General features: G+C 39.9%; 1 protein-coding gene across 6 annotated transcripts in view; it reads right to left on the bottom strand.

The window, feature by feature from the left end:
- fam49al (family with sequence similarity 49 member A, like) overlaps positions 1–25209 on the bottom strand; it is a 35891-nt gene extending 10682 nt beyond the window's left edge. Inside the window, exons 1-5 of one of the 6 annotated variants that reach the window (XM_081377359.1) lie at positions 25126–25209; positions 25004–25044; positions 12243–12335; positions 5152–5232; positions 893–1014 (exon numbers count right to left, since the gene is read on the bottom strand). In XM_081377359.1, the coding sequence (XP_081233485.1) occupies positions 893–1014; positions 5152–5221 (192 nt within the window). In that variant the 5' untranslated portion in view covers positions 5222–5232; positions 12243–12335; positions 25004–25044; positions 25126–25209. Of the gene's footprint in view, positions 1–892; positions 1015–4648; positions 4754–5151; positions 5233–11080; positions 11401–12242; positions 12336–20842; positions 21160–25003; positions 25045–25125 lie in introns of those variants that run through there. The other 5 variants (XM_081377358.1, XM_081377355.1, XM_081377357.1 and 2 more) reach the window with 5 other exon arrangements.
- Positions 25210–26964: the final 1755 nt, after the last annotated feature.

Raw genomic sequence — 26964 nt, 5'->3', positions numbered from 1 at the left:
CTTATTCAGATAAGTACTGAGTAATATGAGTTAGGGTTTGGCTTAGGGTTAGTTACTTGTAATTATGCATAATTGACTTTTGTTATTATTATGGTAAGTACATGTAGTAACGTGTAACTACATCACCTTAAATTAAAGTGTTGCCGAAATGTATACTTTATTCAGCAAAGATGCATTAAATGATCAAAAGTGACAGTAAAAACATTTGTCACAAACTATTTCTAGTTGAAATATTCTTGAATCCTGAAAAAAGATGTATTATGGTTTCCACAAAAATATTAAGCAACATTGATAATAATAAGAAATGATTCTTGAGCAGCAAATCATGATTTCTGAAGGATCATGTTACACTGATAACTGGAGTAATGGCTGCTGAAAATTCAGTTTTGCCATCATAGGAGTAAATTACAATTTAAAATATATTAAAATGGAACAAAGTTACTTGAAATTGTTATAATATTTTAATTTATTTTTTGATAATAATAAATATAGCCTTGACTAGCATGAGACTTCTTTCAAAAACAATACAAATTTTACTACACCCAAACTTTCCAACGGTAGTGTATAGATTTTGTAAGAAATAAAATAGATACATTTATCAAATTTTCCATAAGTGATTTGCAAAAGATTTTCCAGTTTAAAACAATTCATGCAATTGTACTGGACAATAATTCAAATCACGCAGATTGTTGAGAAGATGTATGCTTACAATAATAGCCTGGAGGGTGATGAAATAAAATTCATACTTGATTCCAGAATGGGATTTCAAGATGGGCTTTTTTAACTTGAATGAGTAAGCAGCCACTCAGAACACCCTAGCACCCTAGTTTTGCACAGGTAAGCACCACAAATTTTCTTCAGAAGATGTAAAAATTTAGAGTCATAGCCCTACCTCTCTTATTTCTTGTCCTGCTCCATTGTAAGACTGTAATTCTGCCAGTATCCCATGGGCCTCTTCCAGCACAGCACTAACCTGGTTATACACGGCTGTCTCGGCCTCTGTGGGCTGAGCATCTGTGGGCAGAAATCAGTTTGAGTCAGTCAAAATGTGATAGTCAAATGCCCAAATGATACACCTTTTTCAATTCCTCGCTCGGCCTACCTGAGTTTGATACAGTATATCACCTCTGTCACACTGTCATACTATTGTCCTATTGGGTAAAGGTTATGTTTTGGATCAACTAGACTGTCTTCAACCAGTCAAGTCAGAGTTACATCTAAAAACTGGAAAATTAATTGAAATAAAGCTTCATGGTGTGAGTTAATATGGCGCTAACATTGAATTATTATCTTTCTTTGGCACCCGGAGGGGGATGCTCTTTCCAACGGGCTTTGAAAGTTAGGAACCATAAATCCATGTGGATTAATCTGGTAATAATGATGGTGTAATTGTGAGTCAGAAGTACATGAGGAGGATTTAGGTTATGTCGGTGTATGTTAGGATTTGCTGGGCTTGATATCAACAGCTCTGGTGGGAAGTGTCGACGAAAGGCCACGGCCAGTGAAGCGGCTCCATGTGGAGTTGCTGGCGAGGCTAGGATGGGTTTAAAGAGTCGTGTCAGCTTCCAACACAGTGAGCGTCACAGACATTTGATTAATAAGCCGATGATAGGAGGCAGGAAAGCAAAGGCAAACGAATACCCTACAGAATATCGCCCCCTGGTGGACATCAATTTCGGTGGTGGACCTCTCCATTTTTCAACCACAGGATACGCTCTTAAAAATAAAGCTTTCAAAAAGGGGGTTTTCACAGCGATTCCATTTGTTTCCCCAATGAGCCTGTCAGTGTAGAATTCTTAAATTATTTTTATTTATTTTTTCATAGTGGAAAGATATCATTTTCCACTTTAACAAACCTTTAGTGCATGGGAAAGGTTCTATGGATATTGAAGATACTTCATGGAACCAATAAAGAACTTTATTTTTAAGAGTGTAAGCAGTGTAAAAACTGCAGCGAGGGGCATCTTGGGTAGTGCTGTCATTAAAAGTCTTTTCTAGATCAGATTTCTTAGTCTCCCCAAGCCTCTGTACGATAAGTGATCCTTGTGGAGCAGGGGTCTCTCTGCCTAATTTATAAGTGCCGTATATACCGCATCCAAACGGAAGGGCTGTAATGTATATAGATGTTTGTGCTATCAGCTGAGCAAACACACACACGCACACACACTACACTTCAGTGTAATTGCCAGTGGCTCCTCCCAATCATGTCACCTCTGGGTCTGCTTGCTCAGCCTGCCTGTGATCTTCAAAGAACAGAGTGTGTGAAGACTAACATCAGTGCTACAGTGGTACTGTAATGTTTGCTTTCCCTTTTGCACACCTTTTGGTTAATCATTTGTATCAGCAATTCAGTAAAACTAATCTGATCTTGAGCTTAAAGCCTATTTCCACAAAAGTCTTGTTTTTGTGTCTTGAATTTGAGATATCATAATTTTATGAATGCCATTAGTGGCACAGTAACCCCATTTTAGAGCTAAGGAAATGTAAACCAGTGCTGTGTAACAGAGGTGATCATTGTTTTACTGTCACAAATTCAAAAAGTCAAGATCAGGTGATCGGCTGTTGTCCAAATGTTTTGCTTTTTTAACGTTTTGATATTACTTCTTTATATTTCATGGATTCTGCTATAGGGTCAATGACAAGTAAGAATTGTCAAGATTTAGTTTAAAACACATGTGCCATGAAATGTAATATTTGTGTTCTTGTTGATTAGATGTTTTCAGTTTGACTTTTGGCGATCGAAATGTTTTGCCTTCACTTTGCAGGACGTGTGCGGCACACTTGACCTGAACCAACCTTGCTATGTCTTTAAAACATCAAATGATCTGATATTTTTAAGAAACTTGCTCCAAAGTTACGAAAGTATACAGTGGTCGTTGATGTGATTATAATTCGTTTTCTCTTGTTTCATGAAAACAACATGGCTTCCTGCATGTTGTTTACACCAATTATAACATTTAATCATATTTAATTATGTTAATAATGTTAATGTTAATAACATAAAATATTTATATATTTAAATTAAAATAGCTTCACTGCTTTTTAAGAAATTATTAAAGATTATGCCAAATTATTGTTGTTTAGAAAATTTTCTTATAATCTTAGGTCATTTACACCACTGAGACATTTTTTTACTTTAAGCCCCACAAATAAATTAATTTTAATGTAGAAATTGAACAAATGTCCATCATAGAAGAGGTGTATTTAAGTCAATTAATCAATACATTGGGAAGAAAATGAACATGTGTCATTGACTCTATAGTGAATCACAAGCAAAGGCATTAAAGGGATAGTTCACTTTGAAATTAAATTTTGGTATGTTTTAGCTTACCTCAAGGGCATCCAAGATGTAGGTGTCTTTTTTTCCGAAATAGTTTCAATTTTGATATTTTTAGGTCAAACCGTTCTTGTCTGTCAGTCATATAATGCAGGTCTGTGGTCACTGTCTCAAAGAGCATGCACAGAGTCCAAATTAAAACAATTCCCCATTGTCCAAATTAAACAATTCCCCATTGTAAGTACACATTGATGGCCTAAGACACAAAACGATCGGTATGTGTGAGAAAACAAACAGTATTTATATCTTTTTACCTTTTGTACACAGCCACGTCCAAGTGATCTGAGGGCGTGGGCGCTTCCTAGTGTGTGACGTGTACACAGACTGGTGCATAGATATATAAACTAGATGTCGCCTTGGCTACGGCATTCGTTCCAATGAACTGCCGTCACCAAGGCGACATCAAGTGTATATATCTATGCACCAGTCTGTGTACACGTCACACACAGACCTGCATTATATGACTGACAGACAAGAACGGTTTGACCTAAAAATATCAAAATTGAAACTACTGCGGAAAAAAAGACACCTACATCTTGGATGCCCTTGAGGTAAGCTAAAACATTCCAAAATTTAATTTCAAAGTGAGCTATCCCTTTAAACTGTATGGCTTGTGTCACTTTAAGAACATCTCCTGCCAATTTACATATTCTTTAGAGGAAGGACAGCCTTCATTTCATGGTATAGACTGGACAACAACCGCTCTAAGTCTTCCGGGTTCTCACACTTGAAAGACAGGTGTTTTATTTCCCCCATAAACATAGGAGATGTTAGGCATGTAGCTGTTAGAGGTGTCATAAAAGGAAGAATCACTCAGGAGAGAGAGGTAAGGGTTAAAAGGGAACACGACATCAGAGAAAGGAAATTGAGGCTCCCCTTTCAAAAAGCAGCTTCTATTTCCACTTCCTTAAATCCTCAAACTGGTTAATAATGCATTCACACACACATCCAGATGTACAAGGACATACTGGAACAGATGATGGCGTCAACACACTTTACAAGTCTGCAAAGTTTTTGGCGAAAAAGAGGAGATAAGTTAAGTGTTATGTGATTATTTCTGCTGAAAAAAGCGTGGCATTCGTACGACGACCTTTAGTTCAGCGGATCGGAGTCGACCTGGAGATAAGCGCAAAAAAATGGCACGTCACAAATTGAGGTCACCGAAAAACCCTTGAATGCCAAGCATTGATGCACAAACAGAGGGATGGCGGAGAAAAGGAAGTGAAAATGTAGAGGACAGCGAATGAGGAGGAACCGTGATGAGAAGGGAAAGAAAAGCAAACTCAAAACATAAAAAGCTCATGGTCTCACGTTCAAAGTCAAGGAAAACTATTGGGCCATGCTCAAGTTCGGTGCAAGCCAGCAGTTTCAGGAGATTTCCCATGATCCCCCTGGAACAGAGAGAAGGGAGAAGCATGTGGGTCATGGGAGGTGTGGCAGACGTGTCTCTGGTGATGGGTGTGTGTTCGTGTGAATGTGCGTGGTGTCTGGGGATGATGGGGTCGGGCTTATAGGGTTTGGGATGGACTTTCTTCGCTCCGGACACGAGAGATTCTCGGGTGATGTTAATATGGTCACTTGGATCACACTGAAACTCTTTCTTTCTGCTCCCTTACATGAAGGGAAATGAATGAACATTTGGTTGGCTTCTACATTAAGAGAGAAAAAAGAAATAGTTTCCAAATACAAAAGTCTGTCTTAATCTACCTAGAGGATGCATTTATATCTGCTCCAACCCTGATACCTCCATCGCCAATCACACACATATACATCTGAGCACACGTACACACACTGTACACCAGCGAAACACTTACTTTCAAAATCCAGGAAAAAATGAGGACAGTTCTCTAAATCCTTGCCAAGGACTTTAATGAGGTTCCCCATGGCCGGCAAACCTGGGCAAGGAAGACAAATACATACAGTACAAAGAAATACAACCTAGATTATATTCATTAGCAAGAATTCTAGACTGTCAGTGTGTGTTTTCACTGTAAAAGCACTGGATGATTTCATATGCTGTAGTAAGAGGCCAGACTGTGTATTGTGAAATGCTGGAAAAGAAAAAATTAGGCTAGTTTTCTCATGCGGTATTTAACGAAAAGACTATTTGTGTCAGCATCAGCAAAATAAACTTTTTGACAAAACATTGAGTGATACAACTTTGGTTTAATATTTGGTGCATGAACAAGAACAAGTTTTCTAGTTTTTCTTGGCTGTCAAAAATTGTATGCATGCATTCAAAGATGTTTGTGGTATCTGTCAGGAGTTTTTAAATAATAAAGCACACAAGACCGGAGTAGCGAACTTCATCCATCTTATTTACTCTTCCGTTCTCCACACATTACGTCATTACACAACAGTTCAACAGTTCAGACTTCACGACCCATTTTCCCATTTTTTTAAAGCAGCACTAGGTAAGAATTCCGTTTTGGTCAAACAACGACCCCTAGAGTCGCTGTGGACTACTTGTATTTAACGTTACTGTCGTAAATACCACTCACGCAGAGCAGTCTCTTCACTCACGGCCTGATCCCCTTCCCCCTGTATCCACCTTATTTTCGAACGCGGAAGTAAACATGGGTCCAATATCCGGTTTTTGTGCGGCACTTCTGTTTCCTCGCTTCCCTGGGCTAAATAACATATCGATCGCGAAGGATTATGCAGAGTTGATAGAAAAATGTTACACATGCCGTAGCAGATGAATACTACAAAGAACTAAAGCCCCGCCTCACTCAGTTAGGGTACCGGACCTGGTTGAATACACTCATGCATCTAGCTGGCAGAGTGCCAAAACTTCACCGGCGCCTTCAGCCCCGCCCTAAACATAGTCGAGCCAACGCTGGACTAATATGGAGGTATTTTGTCATGTCAAATGTATTAATAATTCCATAAGAATGCAACCAAAGCATAGGATGGATAGCAATAAGTAGATGGCTATAAATAGTTGTAAATCATACAAAATAAATGCCATGATCATGCCATTATGCCATGATCACTAGATTTTATACAGGGGTTACTATAATGATTTTGTTTCTCCTTGGAGTTTTTATCATGGTTTTTATTGAGACTTCATAGCCCAGCCACTTTTCTGGTATCGGGTGGTCTTCTATAGGTGCTCACGAAATGAAAAGAACAAACATACGGTCGTTTCGATGGTTTCTTCAAATGTAAAGCTTTTAACCACAGGCGAAGGGATTCCTCAGGCCGGCGACACACTGGCTGCGTGTGTCCGTTTTTATTTCGGCTCCCATGTTAACAGGTTAGAACGTGCACACTGCCTGCGTGACATGCGCGTCTCACAGGCGCGGAAAACGCGTGCATGCTATAAATAGAATCGACGCCTATTTTTCACGCGACACGCAAGCGTTTTGGAAGCGTTTCCAGACAAAATAGAATAGGAAAAGATCTTTGTATTTAATTTTACATGAATACATGTTAATAAATTACATTTTGATGTTTGAAATTTTAGGTTTTGACAAATGCAGATATAAATGCAATGAAAAAAAATCGATTTTCTAATATTGCACATACAGAACGAAATATTCTGTAGCCTGTTTTGCCGTCAATACTGCCGACGTTGTCTTTGCTGCTATATATATGTTTAACATTAAAGGCCTTCCACAACTCTCTCCCCATTATGTCGAATATAATCACCAATGAATGAGGATCATATGTCACCTAGCAGTGCTGCGTCAGACACGTTTCTGGTGTGCAAAGACATGTAAAACGCCACGCAACAGAAACGCCACGCAGCCAGTGTGTCTCTGGTCGTAGGGCGCCTGATTAAAATGTCAATGATTTCGATGATTAAAACACTCCTGCTCCAAGTAAACCTTTCTTTTGTATCAGTTTATGACAACCTCTAACTGCACAAACAATCCTGGTCTTCCCCGAAGCCATGACGATGAGTTAGTTGTTAGGAACACTTGTTTAATTAACCGATATGGTGAAAAGTGATCAGCGCGCCAGTGACCGGAAGTGCCTGACCGGAAGTCTCGCACAAAATACCGTCAACTGGCTGCGTCCGTATTTCCGTTAAAAATAAGGTGAATACCGGTCCCTGTTCATTCGGATGGAAGCTGTAACGAGTGGAAATAAGGTGTGGCCCCTTTAAGAGCTGTGCGCGCCCTGTTGAACTGTCGCAGTCTGTATTGTATGTGCGCCTTGAACACCCTGTAAGCGGGTTGGTTCTGTTTGATGCTCATTCGATTGGGGAATAAACACAACGCGTTACAAATCGTCGGACATCGAACAAGCACAGCTAGCCTCCGAAGATGTCTACTAATCCATCAACAAGAACGCCAGGTGCTTTTTAGCTCACACTAACAAGTGAAAGCTTGTCCGAGTGATATACAATATAAGCAATATAACGTTACTTACAAGTCCAACAGCATGTGAGGACGTGTTGGGGGAAGTGAGGTAGCCTATGCCGTAAAGCAGTCGAATTTTGTAGTTCTTTTTGTTCTCGGGTTACTACCTGAAACCCGAAGTTTAACAGTACGATTAAAAACGATACAGACCCCGTCAGGCTATGGCAGACGTGTCATTCAACCTATTGTAAGTCGATGTTCCATCACAAGAGTCTTGGAAATATATTATGAAGGTTGAAAAGTTACCTAGTGCTGCTTTAAAGAACAGAATAGAACATCAGAGTTGCGCCAACAATGCAAACACATCCACGCAGATCTAGAACAGCACATCAGATCTAAAGGCTGGCCCACACTAAAAGATTTTAAAAGTCTTATTAGATTTTCAAAATGTGAGAGACCACAAACATGACGAGGGAGAAAATTCATAGATTTAACCATTTTAATCCTATAATGTGTGGAGTGCCGCGATGTGACAAAGACAGCACACCAGATACAAACAGATTCCATTCACAAACAGCCAGATTCCCAACTGTGAGCACAGGAAATCTCGCAAAATCTCTTGTGGTCAAACGTGACTTTAAAGTAAACAAACATTGCGGACGACGGGCAAGAAGAAATGTCTGTGATAATAGTGTTTGGGGGGGGGGGGGGTTTGGATGAAATTGTAATGCTTCCATCTGCTTGCTTTCTGATTTGGTATAGTTTTGTTCCACGTGACAATCTACGTGACAATCTGATCATAAATATCCAACATGTTACGAATTCGTACGATTTGTCTAAACCCGTGTGATGGGTAGGTTTAGGGGCGGGGTCAGGTGTAGGTCATTCGCACAAATTCATATGAATTCACCAACTCGTAAAATTCGTACAAATTGCCATGAGATCGGGTTGGCTCCGACGTTCTTCCAAGCAAATTCCTCACTCTTAACACACCTCACACCATAAGATAATCTGTAGTCATTTAACCAGCTAGACTTTCGAACATCACGTTTAGGTCTACTGGAATGAGTGTGTGTATGAGCAGTGTTTTCAGCTGGAGTTGTTGGTGTGCATGGAAATGCAGTGAGATGGGAAGCATTCCATGTCTTTCCATCACTTAGTCTTTTGACACTTTCTGTGTCCCTTAAGAACATGCTACTTTATCCCCATCCTGGAAACAATGAGGACGAGCACCCCACTTAGCATCAGTGTACTTTTTTATTTTGTGTTACAGCTGCGTAACTCTTCGGCGAAATGGTCATGTCAGTTGGTGAGTGCGGAGCACGTAGACTGTACGTAGAGTGAAATGGCGGCCCCACAGAGAGTAGCAGACGGCTAATTTTTGATGCAGAGGTGTGACGGTTTCATCCATCTGTATGCAGTGTATAAAGTTTTTAGCACATCCAAACTCAACAGTGTGCTGAAAGACTGGCACAGGAGAAGCAATCACAGGAAGGGCGTTAGGATGCAGGACTTGATTGTTTTCCTCACATGCAATGCAGACATTAGGTCCCTCCACATGAGTGGTGTCCCTTTGTCCACAATGAAAAATGCATCAGGTGTATCAGGAGACATTCGCTGACAAATACCTAACCACTAGAATTTGGACTTTTGAATGTGTCACAAACCTGACTGGGTTTCAGTTACTGAAATGGTATGTAAGTGCTGTAGGGCAGGATAAATACGGAAGATCCACTGTTAACCACCAAATCAACCACCAAACTGGCTTGCTATAACAGCTCTGTCCAGTGTAAGATCAGTTTCTACTGTAGTAAAAGTCTCTCACAGATTCGTGGGCGAAGCACATGCTAACTGATCGCGTATAATTCCTTCAGTACTGGCACCGAACTCACATGAAACAACAAGCTCTCGCAAAGCAACAATGTACTGTAATGTCTCATGAAGCACCTGACAGCGTTTACGGAAGTAACAAAGTCACAAAATAGGCATTCAATGCATCCATACATTGTACATGTGTAGAAAATCCATTGTCCCTCTGTACCGAGGCATTGAAGCAGTACAGCCCTTCGTCTTTTGTCCGGCCAGGCATACCCTGTATCATCAATAACCCATAGAAAATGTTCAAAAACCCGAAGCCGTGTGCTGCACGGCATAGCAGGCTCACTGGGGGTAAGGCAGGAATAAACTCAGGAAAGGCACGTTAGCAACAACCATCTTCGTGACCAACACGACCAAGGAAAAAAAGCCTAAGCCTCGTCGCCAATTTGTGGAGTCTGTCAGGAGTTAAGTAATGAAGCACACGAGACAGGAGTAGCGAACTTCATACTTCTTTAAGCGAAATTGCTATGTGACATGATACAATAATAGAAAATCAGTTATGTTGAGCAGGATTTTGGCCCAATGAGATTTCACTGTGGGTGGGGGCTACCCAGCGTGACAAAACGTCTTGTTGCTTGTCGCATTCACTGCTGGTTTGGACAAAAACATGCTTTTGGTGCTTATTGCTTTATTATATTGCATTTGGTTAGAACATTGTTGTACTATCAACATAACTGTTCTGTTTGTTCAGTTTGTTCAATTTGCATATGCTAAATATCAACTGCAGCTGGTAATGGACACCAAATGTTGCAGCTTATCTTGGTAATAGCTTGCATGAGAGGAATAATTCTGGACACAATGCTATCTAGAAACATTCAAGTAATAAAATAGCTGGATTATCATGGCATTGATAATAGCACAAACCTATCATTTCCCAAGAGACCCAAATGTGCAAATGGGCAGTGTTTGAAATAAGAATAGAAATAAGAATCTGACTGTTTCATATTTCGCCTTCTATATCTTCCATATCAAGCCCTATCCTTTGCGTATAGCACACAAGGCAAAGATGGCTCCTCTCAGCCTGTTTATCACTTAAGAGGCAGTATCCCCCCCTTCTGCCTGTCTCCTGGCAACCACCAGTAGAGCCCTGTTTCCATGGCTGGACCACATTGCCTCTGCCGTCTATCTGAGGCTTTCATAAGCTACCAGCCAAATCCAAGTCTAAAGTATACAACAGTCTATTAGAAGACCTCAAACAATCTGTCTGTTTGTCTGTCTGTCTGTCTGTCTGTCTGTCTGTCTGCCTGTCTGTCTGTCTGTCTTTCTCTCTGCCTGTCATCTATCTATCTATCTATCTATCTATCTATCTATCTATCTATCTATCTATCTATCTATCTATCTATCTATCTATCTATCTATCTATCTATCTATCTATCTATCTATCTATCTATCTATCTATCTATCTATCTATCTGTGAAGTAAACCTCAGTTCCATCAATCGTGTCTAACCAAAGCTCTCACTCAGGAAAGTGTCAACCTGCAATTAATCTTCTGCAGCTGTCATGTCAACAAAAAAAATCACACAGCTTGACATATATGACTGTTGATTACTTACCAGCCAACAAATGTTTGCCTTCCCTCTTCCAACTTCCCTTAAAGCCTCACTGTGCTAGTCTTCTCCGTTTCCCACTCCTATCTCAGTCTCTTCCTCCCAGTACTCCTCCTCCAGAGCTGTCCCTGAGCCCAGCTGTGAAGAGTCCGTCTTAATGCGGTCGGTGCCGTACAGCCCCACAGGAACTCTCTCAGCCTTACCAACGGTCCCCTTCTGCAGCTCTGCGTTCAACATCGCTCTGCTCTTTTCACACTTCTCTTTTTCTGACTGCTATTTAAAGGCAGGGCTTCATTTAAAAGAGCCTGGTTAAACCGTTTCTCTGTGGTGCCACTGTGTGTGTACGCTTGGTTTTGATAGGGTGAGAGGTTAGAGAAAAGGTGGCTTGTACTAGCGCATGGGTTTAACGATGCCTTGAACTCTCTAGCTGTAGTTTCCTGTGTACGAAACATCTCCTCTACTGAGTTAAAAAAAAAACACTGTTGTTTTGGGCTCTGCAATAAGAGAAAGTACCCAGTCTTTTTGCTATTTTCTGGTTTGAAATGAACGGTATAGTGAAATTTGTGTTTGAGTTTAATCTAAAAAAGAAAGGAAATTCAAAAAAGCTGATTCTGTAGAACTAAATAGTGAGAACAGAGCCCCAGTGTACTTAGTTATTAGGAAGTGACCCTGGTGGAAGCTTGTTGGGCTGACCTAAAAAAACAAAACAAAACAAAAAAACGATTGCAACTGACTGAGGTAGAAACTAAACTGAAAATCTTGTGCTTACAGCAATATCACACTGTCTCTTTCTGGTCTGTTCAGACTAGTCCAGACCTAGTCAGGGAAATGCATATTTATTGTAATATCACATCCAGGATGTTGCATAACTTTAACAGTAAAGCTTTTGTCTCAAATATCTGTTCATGATTTTATTACTGTGTATAAAGAGATGAACGGACGAAACGAATGCCTATAAATGTTTCTGCATGGCATCTGTTCGTAGGCTATTTTTGATTTGAGTTGTGACTCTGCTGTTTGTGCTGAAACCGTTAAGAAAATCTACACCATCACAAAGTGGGCAGACGGAATACAGTTGCTTTCAGGCACTTCTGAGGCTTTTTTCCCTTCTATCACACATGCTTCCATATGGCTTGGCGAATGTGGCCGCATTGTTTTTGGTTCATACCTTTGCTTGCGATTTTCCTCACAGAGCACTTCACTGCATCAAATGAGAGCCTGGATGTTTCTCCTGCAGTATCACAGCATCAGCCTCCACTACCTGAGAGAAACAACAAAAAATGAAAGACAGATTAGTTGAATTCAAAGAAAAAGCTCAGAATGTGAACAGTATTGCAGGGTCATATGTGGGTCTGAGGTTATGGCTGTGCTTACATACAGATACTTGTTTTAAAGCAGTCACTCTGGCAGACAATAAAGTGATAAACCTCTGAGGAGGGATATATTATATATATTTGACAGATCACAATCTGATTAATTTCTTGATTGGCACGGCCAGCCGCCAATCTATCATTACATCTAGCAAACACACTCGCCCACCCCAGTATAACCCTCCAAATAAGGAACCATGTAAATGGTTAGCTCAATGCATTATGCGGCAATGTCTCTCATAAATCTGAGGCAGTGTGCTGCACATTGTGTATCACCCAGCACACAAAGCTATCTGCTCACTGCAGTGGCTTTATGACTGATCTGATACTTCTACAATAACATGTGGGGATCATTTACCACACCAACATGATGCAGGCTGACTCAGAATCCATTCTACCGTTTAAAGGTGAAGTGTGAAATTTAAAGTTGTTAAAATACTTTTTTTCGATGCTAGCTTAATATGCAGAGACAGTTATAAGTAGGCAGTTTGTAGATTAATTTTCCCAGAAAGTGGAAACATTGAGTCTTGTGTCGTTGACTCAAGCAGTGAAATTATGCTTTACCTGTTAAAAAAACCCAACACACTGATTATGAAAATATATGCAATACAGTTCAACTGTTCAAATATTTAAAGGAGAACTCGACAACTCTAGCGAACTCTAGTCACTTCTCCGCTGATTTTCCCTTTTGTTGTCGCATGTTTTCCCCACGAGCTCCCCCTACAGCTGTGGGGGGGCGTATATTTCACAACACGGTCGTAAAAAACTCACTTGCGGCGGCCTCCTCCCCCTCTCTACCGCTGCTCATGTGCGTTTGTTTTGATCGGAGCAAGCCAACTGTATCGTGTGGAGCTATGTCTGACTACCGAGGTGGGTAATCTGGTAATACATTATACATGCGTGTGTGTTTATGTTGAAATGCCGTAAAGCGATTCGTGTTTCGCGCTCGTTCTCGTTCTCGCTTCTCACGAGACTTCCAATTTCTATTTTGCCGGGACGGTAGTCCCCAAGTTGCAAGGTTGGTTTTCCGCCTGGGAACGCTGGGGGGAGCGGGGAAAGTCACCAATATCACTAGAACAGGTTGTTTAACCATCCAAATGATTTCTAGACAGTTTTATTAAGTTAAAAAAGTTACCAAGTTCTCCTTTAAATGGTAGGCTAGCGTATAACCATTTGGTTTAAAAAGTAGCTAGTAATCTTTATAACCGTGTTGAATGCATGCTGTGGAATTTCAGTATAGTCCAGCGGTATATGACCTGCAATTAAATTCACTTCAGCATTGGGGGACTTCAGACTTAATGACCGTGCTGAGGACAGGGTCATCCAGGGTCACCTGGGACCAAGAAATGTCTTTGAGGCCATACCTAGTGCATAGATCAAACCTGTCCACCCCCAGAAGAAAAAGAGTGTTTAAATGTTAGAGGATAAAGTTGTAATGATTTGTACTATGTAGGTCTTGACTGATATACATGTCACAGTGAACAAAACACAAGGTCAAGAATTTCTTAATGAACTCTGACCTTTGCCAGCGACATCCTAACAATGCCATGTCAGGTCAAAGTAACTTCAAAAGGACTTAATCTAAAGGACTTGCATTACAATAAAGAGCTCTCTGAGGAAACTGGAACAGATGTTCTCTTCTGCATTCAGTCTTTACACAAGGCTCTTAAAGTTATTTTAGCCCATTTATAGTTCCATTTGCACTAATGTCACCTTTATTTTCAGTTTTTGAAGCAGAAGCTTTAGACTCACCAACGGACTGGAAATCTCATTGGTTGTTCACATTTCAAACAGTCTGCTCTACATTGTCACAAAAAATTTACCTTCAGGTATACCGCAGCTTTTCATTGGGGCAGTACCTTATCTGCCCCTTAAATGCTCAAATCAGTAACTTTCAGGGGAAGTAATACCCTTAAGGTACTACTATGAAACTTTTAGGGGTAAATAAGGTACAAAGTTGTCCCTTTAAGGGTACTCCCCCAGTGATAAGCTGTCTAAACCCTAAAGGTTCAATTTGCATATCTGTACATAAAAACACACATTGGTCTGGCATTGTGTTCTGCAAATATTTTGAGTTCTTATGGTGAATTGAGTGTGATGTTCTTCATTTGTAAGTCACTTTGGATAAAAGCGTCTACTAAATGAATACACGTAAATGTGTTAATAGGTAGAAACCAATTTTTCTATTCAGAATACTGTCGCAACGAACATTCAGACTTGATGTTAATGCTGTTTGCAAATTAGAGTCAAAAGAGTAAAAGCCTCCAATACACATTATTAACCTTATGAGTCATCCGTTTGATCGGAATGTGCCTTTAGAGGGGGGCATCATTTATTTATGATTTAAATTCATAAAGTTATTATACTATATGGGTAGAAACTAGTCCACAGTATTCTACCTGCCATTATCAAAAATGACTCATTAATATACTTGAAACACAGAAGCACTTTCAAAGAATAATGAAAGAATAATGAACAAATGGCAAAAAGCTCTTTCATTTTGAATGTCAGGTTTCGTTAAATTCTGTAAAATTTTACTACTTTTTGACAGGATTGTGAAAACGGCGCAATTTACCTAAATTCACCCGATTCAGCAGTCCACTTTAACCATAATTCAAAGACAATAGAAGAATAATGAAATTACATGTAAAGATGGACTTAAGTCCTACAATAAGTGGGTCAAAAATGTTCCAGCTAATTACAATTAACATGCAATTAAGTGTTCGAAAACATTGAATTCAGTTCGCACTCAAGTATATACTTAGAAAGGGTATTACTTCCGCAATAAGTTTTTTTTTTTTCAAAAGTATGCTAAAGTGTACTTCTTTTTCACAAGGGAAGTCAGGGAATAATGGTAGTGATGATTTCTCCTTTTTCACTCTGCCTATCCCTCTCACTTCCTGTCTATGACATGTCCAACTTTTTAATGGGCATCATTATAGCTCTTACATAGTGTGTGGAGATAGCATTAGCCTAGCACGGCGGGTCCTCAAAGAGAAATCGGTATTGACAGTGGGCTCGCCTCTGGGCTTGATGGGAGATGGCAGCGGCAGGGCCGAATGAAGCGAATGAATGGAAATCCAATGCTACAGCTGACAGGGTTGAGGATGCTCGGCCATCATCAGCCCCTTGTCACCTACGCCAATATTGGAGAACAGCAAAACATGCTAGTACTGGAAAGAGGAGAGAGAAAGAAGGGAACAATTCTCCACCGCCACCCCTCCCCCACACTTTCTCCATCCACGGCGCTGGAAGAAAAAAGGCTGAGACCGGAGAATAGCACGGAGGGCAATTGCAAATTAGCATTGTGTGCCTTTGCTCAAGGGCTTGACAGGAGACAAAAGTCTTGATTGTAGAGAATCTCTCATCTTTTTGCTCATTCCTTTTGATGACTGGAATTTAATTATAGAGCAAAATGAATCTTTAGATTTTGGAATTTTCCAATGAATTGCATTTTTAGAGCCTTATTAGCAAAACACAATGCAAAACAATGAGCTAACATCAAACGAACAGTCAGGAGTGGATAAATGGATTTTTGATTTCACTGTTTTGCTTCATTGTCCTCTTAATAGAAATACAGTGGCAATATCCAGATCCGTAGAAACCAAATTCTACCCTCAGGCTAATTTTTATCTCTTGTTTTTGAAAGATACAGAACATCCCCTGGGAGTATAGCAAAACACTGGAAAGTATCATTAAGAGAATGACCCACACATTTTAACACTGGCACATGCCCCGTGCATTGTGATATCACTGTCTTCACCCTTTGTGACGTTGAAACAAAAGACCCTTGCACATCGTCACTGCTGTTGGTGTGACTGAGCCATTCTGGCAGCTCATCAAGCAAACAACGTCTACCTGCCTGTTTGTGTCTGTTTTACCCATTTCTCTTGCCGCCTTACTCCCCTTGTGGAACACACCTGCTCAAGGTCAGGGAGCAAAACCAGGCTCTAAATATAGTAAGAACACTGGCAATCTCCTTGGAATAAAGCGCCCATCACGCCTGATGTCTTAGTTCAGAACCATTTGGAAAAGACCAACATGAATTTCCAATGGTCCAAGCTGGTTTATGCTGGTCGTTCTAGTTGGTGGACCGAAGTAGTCTTGCTGGGACATCAGCACACTAGCAACCCGAAGATCAGCATCCAAAACAAACATCTTTAGCAGGGTAGCCACAATTAACCTGATCAAAATGTCTTTGCAATATTCAAAATATGAGAAATAAGAATCATAAAGCAGTGATTATCAGATGACTTTGCTTTAAGATGCAGATTTATACTGGTGAACAAGTTGCGATCATCACAGTTTTTTGTATAAACGTTACAAAAAAGGTTCTTAAAATCAAACCTTTATTTTTATTACTATTTTTTGTTACTTTGTATTCATTTTAAATCAGTTTAAATAAAATAATTTTTCTTATACTTAAATGATTTGTTACAGTATTTTATTAATGTTAATGTTTTAACGTTAATATATAAACTTTTCATTGTTAGCTCATGTTAGGTCAGGTCCATTAAACAGTATTAACCATTACAAATTTTGTATGCACAGCGTGACAACAATGAGGCTTCTGATGCCCATAACTAATGGAAATTTCAATATGACCCAGTTTAAAAACTTTGAGCAGGGATATTTGGGTTTGTGTTAACTTGCTCCTCAAGCTTCTGATTGCTCATAAAGCTTTTGGTGGGATGTCTGGCAGCAACTTCCATTTTCTCGCTGCTCAGATTTTGCAGGGCAGATAGACAGATAAGAGGAGATGAGAAACCTGGTATCAGCTCTACAATCACTCACTTTGCCTCTGCACCTCAGAGCCTGTCTACAAAAAAACAAAAGTCTCCGTCTTATACTGCAGTCTAGTTCTAACTCTGCCCCAATAGTGTGAACCAGCCTTTAAGGAAAGTCATTTTTTGCTATTCTGTTTGGCAAGTGAAGCTATTGTGAAGTGAAGCTAGATATTTTAATCATTTTTAAGTATTAAAATTTATGCAAGCTGTTTCCATAACGGCATGCTAGACATCAGGAAAATGGACACTGAGGTTAGACATACCTCTGCAACTCTCATATTCCCAAAGCTGGTGATGCACTGATCATAAAATGCATGCAAAAGCATAAAAAGGTCTGAAACTATCTTCTGTCATCTAGATACATTATTGTCCTTCTGAAAGAGATTTCTGAGTCTGCATCAGTGTAAAGTGTCTGGCATATATACAATGGGTGCAGATTGGTATACCATCTCACATAGCGCTGTCTCAGCCTTTGCTCTCACCTAAGGCCTGTATGAAATCAAAATGTGGACATAGGTCACCATGACCTAATATAGTATCTGTAACCATTTCCTGTGACATCTGTTCTGAGTGATGTACATATTGCATATGTACGTAAGAAAATGGAGCTTCATTTATTTGAAGGATTAGTGCCAACATGCACTTGAAGCAAGACACTGATCTCGAAAAAATGGCTAAATCAATCACAATTACGTTCCTTCCAGTTGAACACATTGAGGGTAAATGAAGTTGCAAATTCTTTCAATTAATTATAAGCGTTAAAAGAAAGTTTGATAAAGAGCCTGACCTCGTTTAGCGAGACAAATTTTTAAGCTTCCTTTTGGAACTTCATTAATATCCCATAAGATCCATTGGCAAAATTTGTGATATTCCTGTAAGTCATTAAAGTCATTAAAGTGAAAGTATAGTGGGACTTTAAGAGGGGATCAGACAGGGATAAAAAACCCATACAAAAATAGTATGTGTGCCTTTACACTTCAGAATGGCTCCGTAATCCCTCGTCTTTTTATTTAAAGTGTCTTTTGAACTGAGTGTAGACATTAATCCAGCATTTTGATAGCACAAAGGATTTAGTTCGATATAATTCATCAGTACTATCAGGTTGTTTAAAATTAGCCTTGTGTTTTATTGCGGTTTCAAAGTTAATCCATTAGGCCTCTCATGAAAGATGTCAGCATCTTCATGGAGATAAATGGCACTAAGCTAAAAATCGCTCAGCAAGGTGTTCCTTATAAATCATACATGACTCCACATGTACAGATGCACAATGTGTGTTTTTTTTTTGTCCATACAATGGAAGTCAATGGGATTCCACTGTTGCTTGAACCCCAAAATTCTTCAAAAAATGTTGTTTTTTGAAATTGAAGAAAGTTATACAGATTTGGAACAACATGAAATGGTATCGAGAATTTACATTTTTCGGACGAACTGTTCCTCAAGTAATACAAAAGGAAGTTCTTGGTGCGAAGGGAAAACCTGCTTGATAACAGTAATTTTTTCTATTCTGTTTGGTAAGTGAAGCTAGATAGTTGAACCTACACTTAATAATTGCAGTATTAAAAAGTATTCAAAAGGTTTCAGTTTAGGTCTAATACAAAAGAGTGTTAGACAAAATGAAGTTATTGGTATTCTGCACGATATCCAGCCTCCGAGCTTGATACATATGCATTATAATGAACGCATGGGTCAAGCTGCAGTGTGGTGGAACCTTGTGGCAAGGTTAGCAAAGACAATTCAGCCCCCTTCTCTCTTGATTCCCACGCTCTATGACTGTCCAGCTTCAGGCCACTTGCATGAGACACACATGTCATGCCACATATTCTACACTGACCCACTTACAGTACAGCACATATATAATGCTCATGTGAAGGTGGGGGTCAGAGTCTTTGTCACCAGCACAGGCGCAGAAATCACACATCAGCCGAGAGCAGAACGCTGAGAATGAACTGCTACTGTACTGAGCTTTAATGCTTTTCTTTCTTGCAGCCAGCAGATTTTTTTAATACAATTTTCTGAAATAAGAATACAACAAAGAGAAAAGGGTCAGCTCTGTAGCATCCCTCTATCCATCTGATTGAGACAAAGAAGGGATAGAGAGATGCAGGATGGAGACAAGGTTCAGACGATCTATGACATGGAGATATAGAGAGAAGGATAGGAAGAAATGCAGACAGGCATGTTTCCATGGGCGAAGGGGAAAGATTTGGGGTGAGAAACTTGCATCATTGGCTGCAGCCAATCAGAGGCCTCGTATAAAATGTTCAAAGGGAGTGTCCTAGCAACAGACAAGTAAATACATTTTCAGCCTCAGATTGATTTCATATAAGGGTAAAGCACATATTTTTGCTAAACTGACATCTTGATGTGTATACGGTAACGGCACTGACACAAACTAATAAGGCATATAGTAATTTAATGATAAAATTCTGAACTTTTTTTGGTTTAAACAGCATTTCAAGTATTCATAAAATACATACCTATACAATATGCATTATATTTTGCTGTCAACTGCATTTATGTGCATTTGACACTGAGTGGTTTTTGTGTGTGTGTGTGTGTGTGTGTGTGTGTGTGTGTGTGTGTGTGTGTGTGTGTGTGTGTGTTTTGTACTTGAATGACAATGATCAAAAACTATGATTTTGTATAATGATTGAAAACTAAAGCTGTTCTTTACCCTTGCAAATAAATATTCAGTAAATGACAGATCTTGTAGCCACCCAACCTGATTTTTTTTTCCCCTGACATGTCAGGGGTCTGTTACAATCAAAGCATTCATTTCCGGACATGTATGACCAGACTCCATATTCTAGGGCTTCATTCATACATCTACCTCTTTCTTCCCCCCCTCAGGTGTGAATTTTCTCTCCCATATTCCGCTCATGAGAACAAGAACTAATCGAAAAAAGGAGTGGTTCATCTCTCCATTCATGACTTCATTCATTTCTCCCAGCTGTTCACATGCTACATGTTTTTAGCTATAACAATGCACAAGCTGCACACATACAACCGCACGCAACCTAATTAGCCCTGTGTGGTTTATCGTTAACAAATGCCTCTGCAAATGTCACTGGGGAATAAAATGTCATTTCTATGAAGATCACTCTGCCTGAAGGGAAAACGCTTCTATGTCCACAAAAGGGTTGATCAACGAGAACATCCATAACTATTTACCCATAACACCTCCTTATGCACCACTGGCTTTGGTTAATATCAGAGGTTGAGTATTGATTAGACTAATAGGTGCGTTAATTTGCCTTAACTAAAGCAGACGGTTAGTTTTACAGGACACAACTGGAGTGTTGTGTGTTTGTGTGTCAGTGTGTGCATTTTGCCATGTGCTGCAGTGAAAGAGGACGAGCCCCAGTTGACCGATCGTGGGGCTGAAAAAGTAGAACACCCCCTTCTCTTCCCTCTCCTCCAATCCCTCCTTCTTCCGCACCCAGTCCCAGTATAAGCCGGCTGCGATGGATGCCGGTACAGCATCACCTAGGTATCATGCTAGCACATCAACAGCATCTCTCTCTACCCAAGCAATGAGGATGAATGAAGCAGAAAAAGATACTGACACACACAAAAAGCTGGAAACAGAAATAGTTAGCGTGCCCTCTTACCGGCTTGGCGTGTTTCAGGGAGAAAACAGTGGTCCAGCGCTTTCCGTAGGCAAAAGGAAGAAGAGAAAGGATGGAGGGAGTAAAATAAAAGAATGAAAGGGGAAAAAGAGCAGGACCAGAAACAACACTCCTGTATCCCAGGGAGCTGAGACTGTGGGTTTCCCTAAACGCACGGCTAGTGTCTGCTTAAACCACAAGCTCACGCTGAGTGTGTGCGTCTCTCTCTCCCCCTCCCTCGCTCGCGTTTAGGCACCAAATGGTCTCTCTCACTGTCTCTCTGCTTTCAAGACAGTCCTGCCTAGCAGCTGCTCATCTATGAGAAATAGAACGCTCTGTTCCTCTCTGTCTCTCTCTCTCTCTCTCTCTCTCTCTCTCTCACAAAGACCTCCGCTAGCCTCTCCCCTTCACACCCCCTCCCCCTAACTAACAACTGACTGCTGGGGGGGTGGGAAGGGGGTGCGAGAATGCAAGCGGATGGTTTGCAAGAGTGTTGTTTGTTTGTGTATATAAGGGTGGGGGGATTAACCCTTCTCCTTCAGGCTACAACAGCAGGTGTGTGTGTTTGTGTTGGTGGGTGACATGGACGTGTCCCCTCTGAAAAGGTGATGAGTCGTTGTGCTTATGGGGAAGGTGAAATGAGGCACGTCTAAGTGGCCAGAATAGCTATTGTTTGTGGTCGTTTGTGGATTCAAACCACTGTTGTATAGGCTACATAAAGACATTCAGCCATGTAGACTAGCACAGGACTGATGTTGGCGCATCAGGGAAGGTGTAAAGATGTCCTCGGATGTAAAATGCATATTAAATTCATTCATGCAAACCTGGGTACTGGATTTACAGTACTCTGTAAAAAATATATATTTTTGTTGTAGTTGTAGGTAAAACAAAGATTATTGGAGTATGTTTTTTTTTGTTGTTGATTCAGCTGCGGGCGCCATCTTCTGGCGAGACGCGAGAATTCATTCGACCCGCGATGCGCGGGAATTCATTCGACTCGAACTATGGGTGTTCTCTAGCCATTGAGCGTACATCATTTGAGCCCCTTTCACATATAGCGTTGATCCCAGAAAATTGCCACGGAATTGCTAGAGTACCTTACGTGTGAACGCAAACACTCCCAGGGATTGATCCCAGGATCGATCGCGGGGATGGGGACCTAGTAACATTGTTGGGATCAGTCCCGGAAGTTGCACTGTGTGAAAAAAAGGCAGTACCAATGCCATAAGGGGTCTGTTGTAGTGATGACTTTTGTCGTAGTGATCACACATGAGCATTGTGGGTTTGAATGAGTGCACTCAATATCGTCCACTATGGTTTTGGACACGACTACAAATGGCTGTCCCTTCAAATAATGCCCTATTTGAGGATATAGGGGGCAATTTCACAGCCCAGGACTGGCAGCGCGTGATAAGGCACACCTGAATCGAATGGAGCCTCGTCCCTGCCGCTGTTAAATGGCGTGTGTGCCTCTCCTCGAGAGACCATGGTATTTTCGCAGGTCCAGGAGGGGAGCGGGAAGGGATTCCCGCTCCGCCAAGCCGTGAGTCGCCGGACCCATATGCCCGTGCAGGGATGCAAGGTTTGCTGCCGCCAGGCTGAGAATGGCTGGGCCGCCTTACCTCTCAAACGCCGTGGCCCTTGGACTAACAGACTAAAAGCTCTAAAAACTCAGGTGTTTTTCTTTTTCTGATGAAAAGGTTCCAGTTTAACAGGGTTTACTTTCATTTCATCAAAATATTCAGGTTCTGTCAGGAGACAGCATAGTGTTCAGATACGTCAATGGGTGACTCATGCTTTGTGGAAAAGTACAACAAAATGTTTTGTCGAAATTGAGATGAACAAGATTATGTGGAGGAGTGCATTGTGTGTGAGTGTGAAAAATGCTTTCAGACATGCTTACCCCTAGTGTGAGCCTCCACCAGTAATGGTAGTGCATTAAAAAAAAGAGTCAGACAAATGTATATCTAATTATAGATATAAGCCTTCCTGTCAGGCTGCTCTTCTCAATAAGAGGATGTTGTGAGGTTTCACTTTCAGACTTGCTCACATATTCGTGTTAATGTGCAATTCTCTTGTCACAGTCTGTTAAGCTGTTTGTTTTTATTTTGATTTGAAGTCCTGGTTGTGAATGCATTCACAGCTAACTTAGACACCAATGCTTAATTTTGAAAATGTATTCATGATTTATTTTAGGTGCATGTGCAAAAGACACCTGATTTTAGGCAAAGTCCCTTAAATAAGACCAGTCATTTCACTCGTCGGCCATCTTTGAAACGCCTCTCGGGCATGCAAGTGCAGTTCCTATCTTTTTGAATAAGGGAAATATCAAATTCTCCAAAACTGTTTGCCAAGCTTACGATTAAATTTCATATTTGAAATCACCAATGAAATCTGACTACAACTTTCTCATAAATTTTGTTTCTAAATGCCCAAATCATGACAGAAAACAACATTTTTTTAAAAGGTAATGCGCATGCACAGTGGAAGCGCACATCTGACTGACTCCTGAGCTTCTAACGGCAGCTGCAATGACGAGATGACTTTACCAATTGGCGATTGGCTCTTGTTTAGAAGGCGGGACTTATACCAGTGACATATCTTGTGCAATTCAATAGTCTTTGTTCTAGGGTATTCTGGGTGGTTGCTAGGGCGTTGCTGTGGTATTGTACGTAGTTGTTGTGTGGTTCATAGAGCATTGCTATTTGGTTGTGGGGGGCTGTTATTATGCCTATAGCCTCTGTGGCACGTCCTGCTTTTGCAAAGTTAGAGTTGTTCATCTGTCAATATATTTGGTTGATCCTGGAACAACATTCCTGTTCGAAATTTTAGTCCTAACCCGATCCCTACCTGTAAACCTAACCTTACCCATAAATTATCCCTAAAGTCAGAGGGAAATGATAGGTGAATAACACTGATGTAGAAGCACCTAACCTTGGTTGTAAGCCTAAACTTGACATAAACTGTAAACTTGTCCCTCAAATCTGATTGGTTGATTGGCATGTTGTTCCAGAATCAACAAAGATGTTGATCCTGGAACATATTGCACTCGTGAAATCAGGTTCTGCAGGCTCTGTGATATTCTGGTCTCTTCTTCAATGTAAGTCCATGAGATTTTTTTGCATTCTACCAATTTTATTAGCACTGCTAATAAAAGTATTAACTAGTATGACTGACAGCCACAGTGGCACCAAATCAGCTGAGTTTCTTCCTGCTGATGTCATAAACAGACCTGCTTATTGCCAGGTGACTGAGATGTGCATAGGTGGAGTGTGGGAAATGTTATTGGAACGTAAAAAAATGACTGGTGAGATTTCACCTGACAATTTCCTGAAAAGAGCGACCTTACTCTCATATCTCTATTTCCGCTCTTTTATGTTTTCTTATGACATATTCAAACTTTGGAGATGAGACAAAACTGCCTGTGAATGATAGGAAATGAGAAATGGGCTTTATAAAAACAAGCCGTGACAAGACAGAATCAAAATATTCACACAATATACTTATTTAATATATATTTAGCAAATAATCAGTTTCTTGTTTTGGGGTGTTTATTAGTGACAAAGTTGGAGATTGGTTATACTTTATTTTCTATAATTTTTAGATAATGTACTTTACAATATACTTTATTAGAATTTATGCTATATTTATTTTGACATAAGGTCATGTCACGATTTTCAAAATCTATGTTTTCCAGAGTCTTTTATTGACTGTAAATCTGTGGTAAGGCACACTACCTTTCAAAAGTTTGGGGTCGGTAAGATTTTTTAGGTAAGTTTCTTATGCTTTTTTAAATGCATTTTATGCAGTAATTAAATGCAAATTACTTTTAATAATGTTAAATAATAATGTTTAATAATGTTAAAATGTTTAATAATGACAAAGATGAATGTTCAGCATCATTACTCCAGTCTCCAGTGTCACATGATCCTTCAGAAATCATTCTAATATGCTGATTTGGTGTTCATAAAACATTTCTTATTATTATCAGTTTTGAAAACAGTTGTGCTTCTTAATATTTTTGTAAAATATTCTTTAATTCTTTGAAATAAAAAATCTTTTGAAACATAGATGTCTTTACCGTCACTATTGATCAATTAAATGTGTCCTTGCTGAATAAAAGTATTAGTCTCTTTCTTAAAAAAAAAAAAGAAACTTACTTGCCCCAATATTTTGAACAGTGGTGTATTTCCATGTTTCTTCAGCTGAAATATTGACATCAATAGTCTATTATAACACAAACAACAAAAAACCTGAAAATCTCATAAAGTCATTCAGAATAATACCTTTTTTCTGAGGTCGACAGCTCATTACAATCCAACTATTTACTATTGCATCATGCCTTTATATCTGAAGTAACAACCGTTATCCCACCCCCCTCCTCAACACCCCCTCATTCAGTAAACTCCACTTCCTCTTCTGTTTATTATGCGAATATTAGCCCAGTGACCTAAATCTTCCAATGGAGGGTGGAACTGCTCTAGTGAAGACGGCTGTTTGCCAGCCTGCCTGTTAGTGTTGGTTTGGTGAACATCTCCAGACATGTTGAATCCAAGGGAACAGCTGTATTCTTGAACTCCAACCACTCTGTGAAACAATGTACAGCATGTGATACAGACATGCATTGAGATGTATTCAGTGTGTATGTGTGGGACAGTATGCATGTCTATGTCACTATTTAAAAAAAGAACCAATTACAAGATGCATTTGACTGAGACAAATTAGTTTGGGATCCTTTTCTTATGCCTGACAGTTCAAGAATAATTCCGTGCTTGAAATTTGAGATTGTTGATGGTATAATGAATGTGGAAGTGCAACCTGCAGCGTTTACATACGTAGCATAATGCATTCAGGTCTATGAATGGATGTGATGACTCATGCTAATTAGCATTTAGTCGAGTTTGACCTTTGCAGGAAATCATAGCGCTCTGGCATTCACCACTCCAACACTGAACAGTACAAGCAGCCACCATCAGGCCAAAACTGATCCCATTATTATCCTTTAACTCTTAATGCTATTGATCCAGTTGCAAAATCCGATGGCAAAAAATTGCTGAAATGTTCTGCGTAGGGTGCTACTTAAATCAAGCTAACTCATTTTGAAGTTCTGAAGTATTTAATACCATAAGTTCAGTAGGTTTTTAATGGGTGGAACTGTATAGTTGTAGGTGGACAGTACTGCTAAGCAGCACAACACTGACATTTCCTGATAGTATTGTAATACACATTTCCCTTTATGCCATTAAATCCTAAAACAATAACACAACTTTGAAGGCTTTTTGGCAACACGAGAGTATATGGTTTTTTGTGTCTCTATAATCCTACTTTGAGTTTTTGGAGTGCTATTTTTTATTGAATAAAAGGATTAGTTCACCCAAAAATTCATCCAAATTTAAAAACTCATCCTCGTGTTGTTCCAAACTTTGGTTCATCACAAATGAAGACTTCCATTGACGATATTTGAGGGGCTCCTTATATGTGAATTGATCAATATTTATATGTGAATAAAAGCCGAAATTAAATCTGTTGGTCATATAAAGTGATCGTGTCTCTTCAGAAGACTTCGATTGTGTTTTGAAGATGAACAAAATGAGGGTTTGTAACGACATTAGGGTGAGTAAATGATGACAGAATTATCATTTTTGGGGTTAAAATATGGCTTTTAAGTAAACCTTTTAGGGGCCCTTCTGAAGACCAGCATAACCCAGCGTAGCCCAGCAGAAATTGTGCTGGTGGACCTGCATTGACAAGATGTTCACCAGCAAAATTTAGGTAAAGCAAATAATAATTTAGATATTTTAGGTAAAGTCTACCAGCACACCATCATCCCATGTCAGCCATCCCAGGTCTATTCATCAAGGGAGGATGGCTTTTAGATTAATTTGGGGAACACAAGTTCAGCAGAAAAGCCCAACCTCTATTATTTGCTGAAATATTTATATTTGAGCAACATTTCCATGCAGTTCAAAGCTAAGCCGTCCATAATTCATACCAGGTCTATTATTTTTTGGGTCGATTGTGTCATCCCATATAGTTGCCTTGAGCTGTGGACAAAAATAAAGTAGTCCATAAATGTCCAGCCAACCGAAAAAATCTCATGTAAGATGCTAGAGCCCACTTTAAGG

The sequence above is a fragment of the Scardinius erythrophthalmus genome, assembly GCF_964197995.2.
Source record: "Scardinius erythrophthalmus genome assembly, chromosome: 10".
In the NCBI taxonomy this organism is placed as follows: Eukaryota; Metazoa; Chordata; class Actinopteri; order Cypriniformes; family Leuciscidae; genus Scardinius; species Scardinius erythrophthalmus.
The sequence above is the reverse complement of the archived record's forward strand: the minus strand, read 5'-3'. Positions and strand labels throughout refer to the sequence as shown.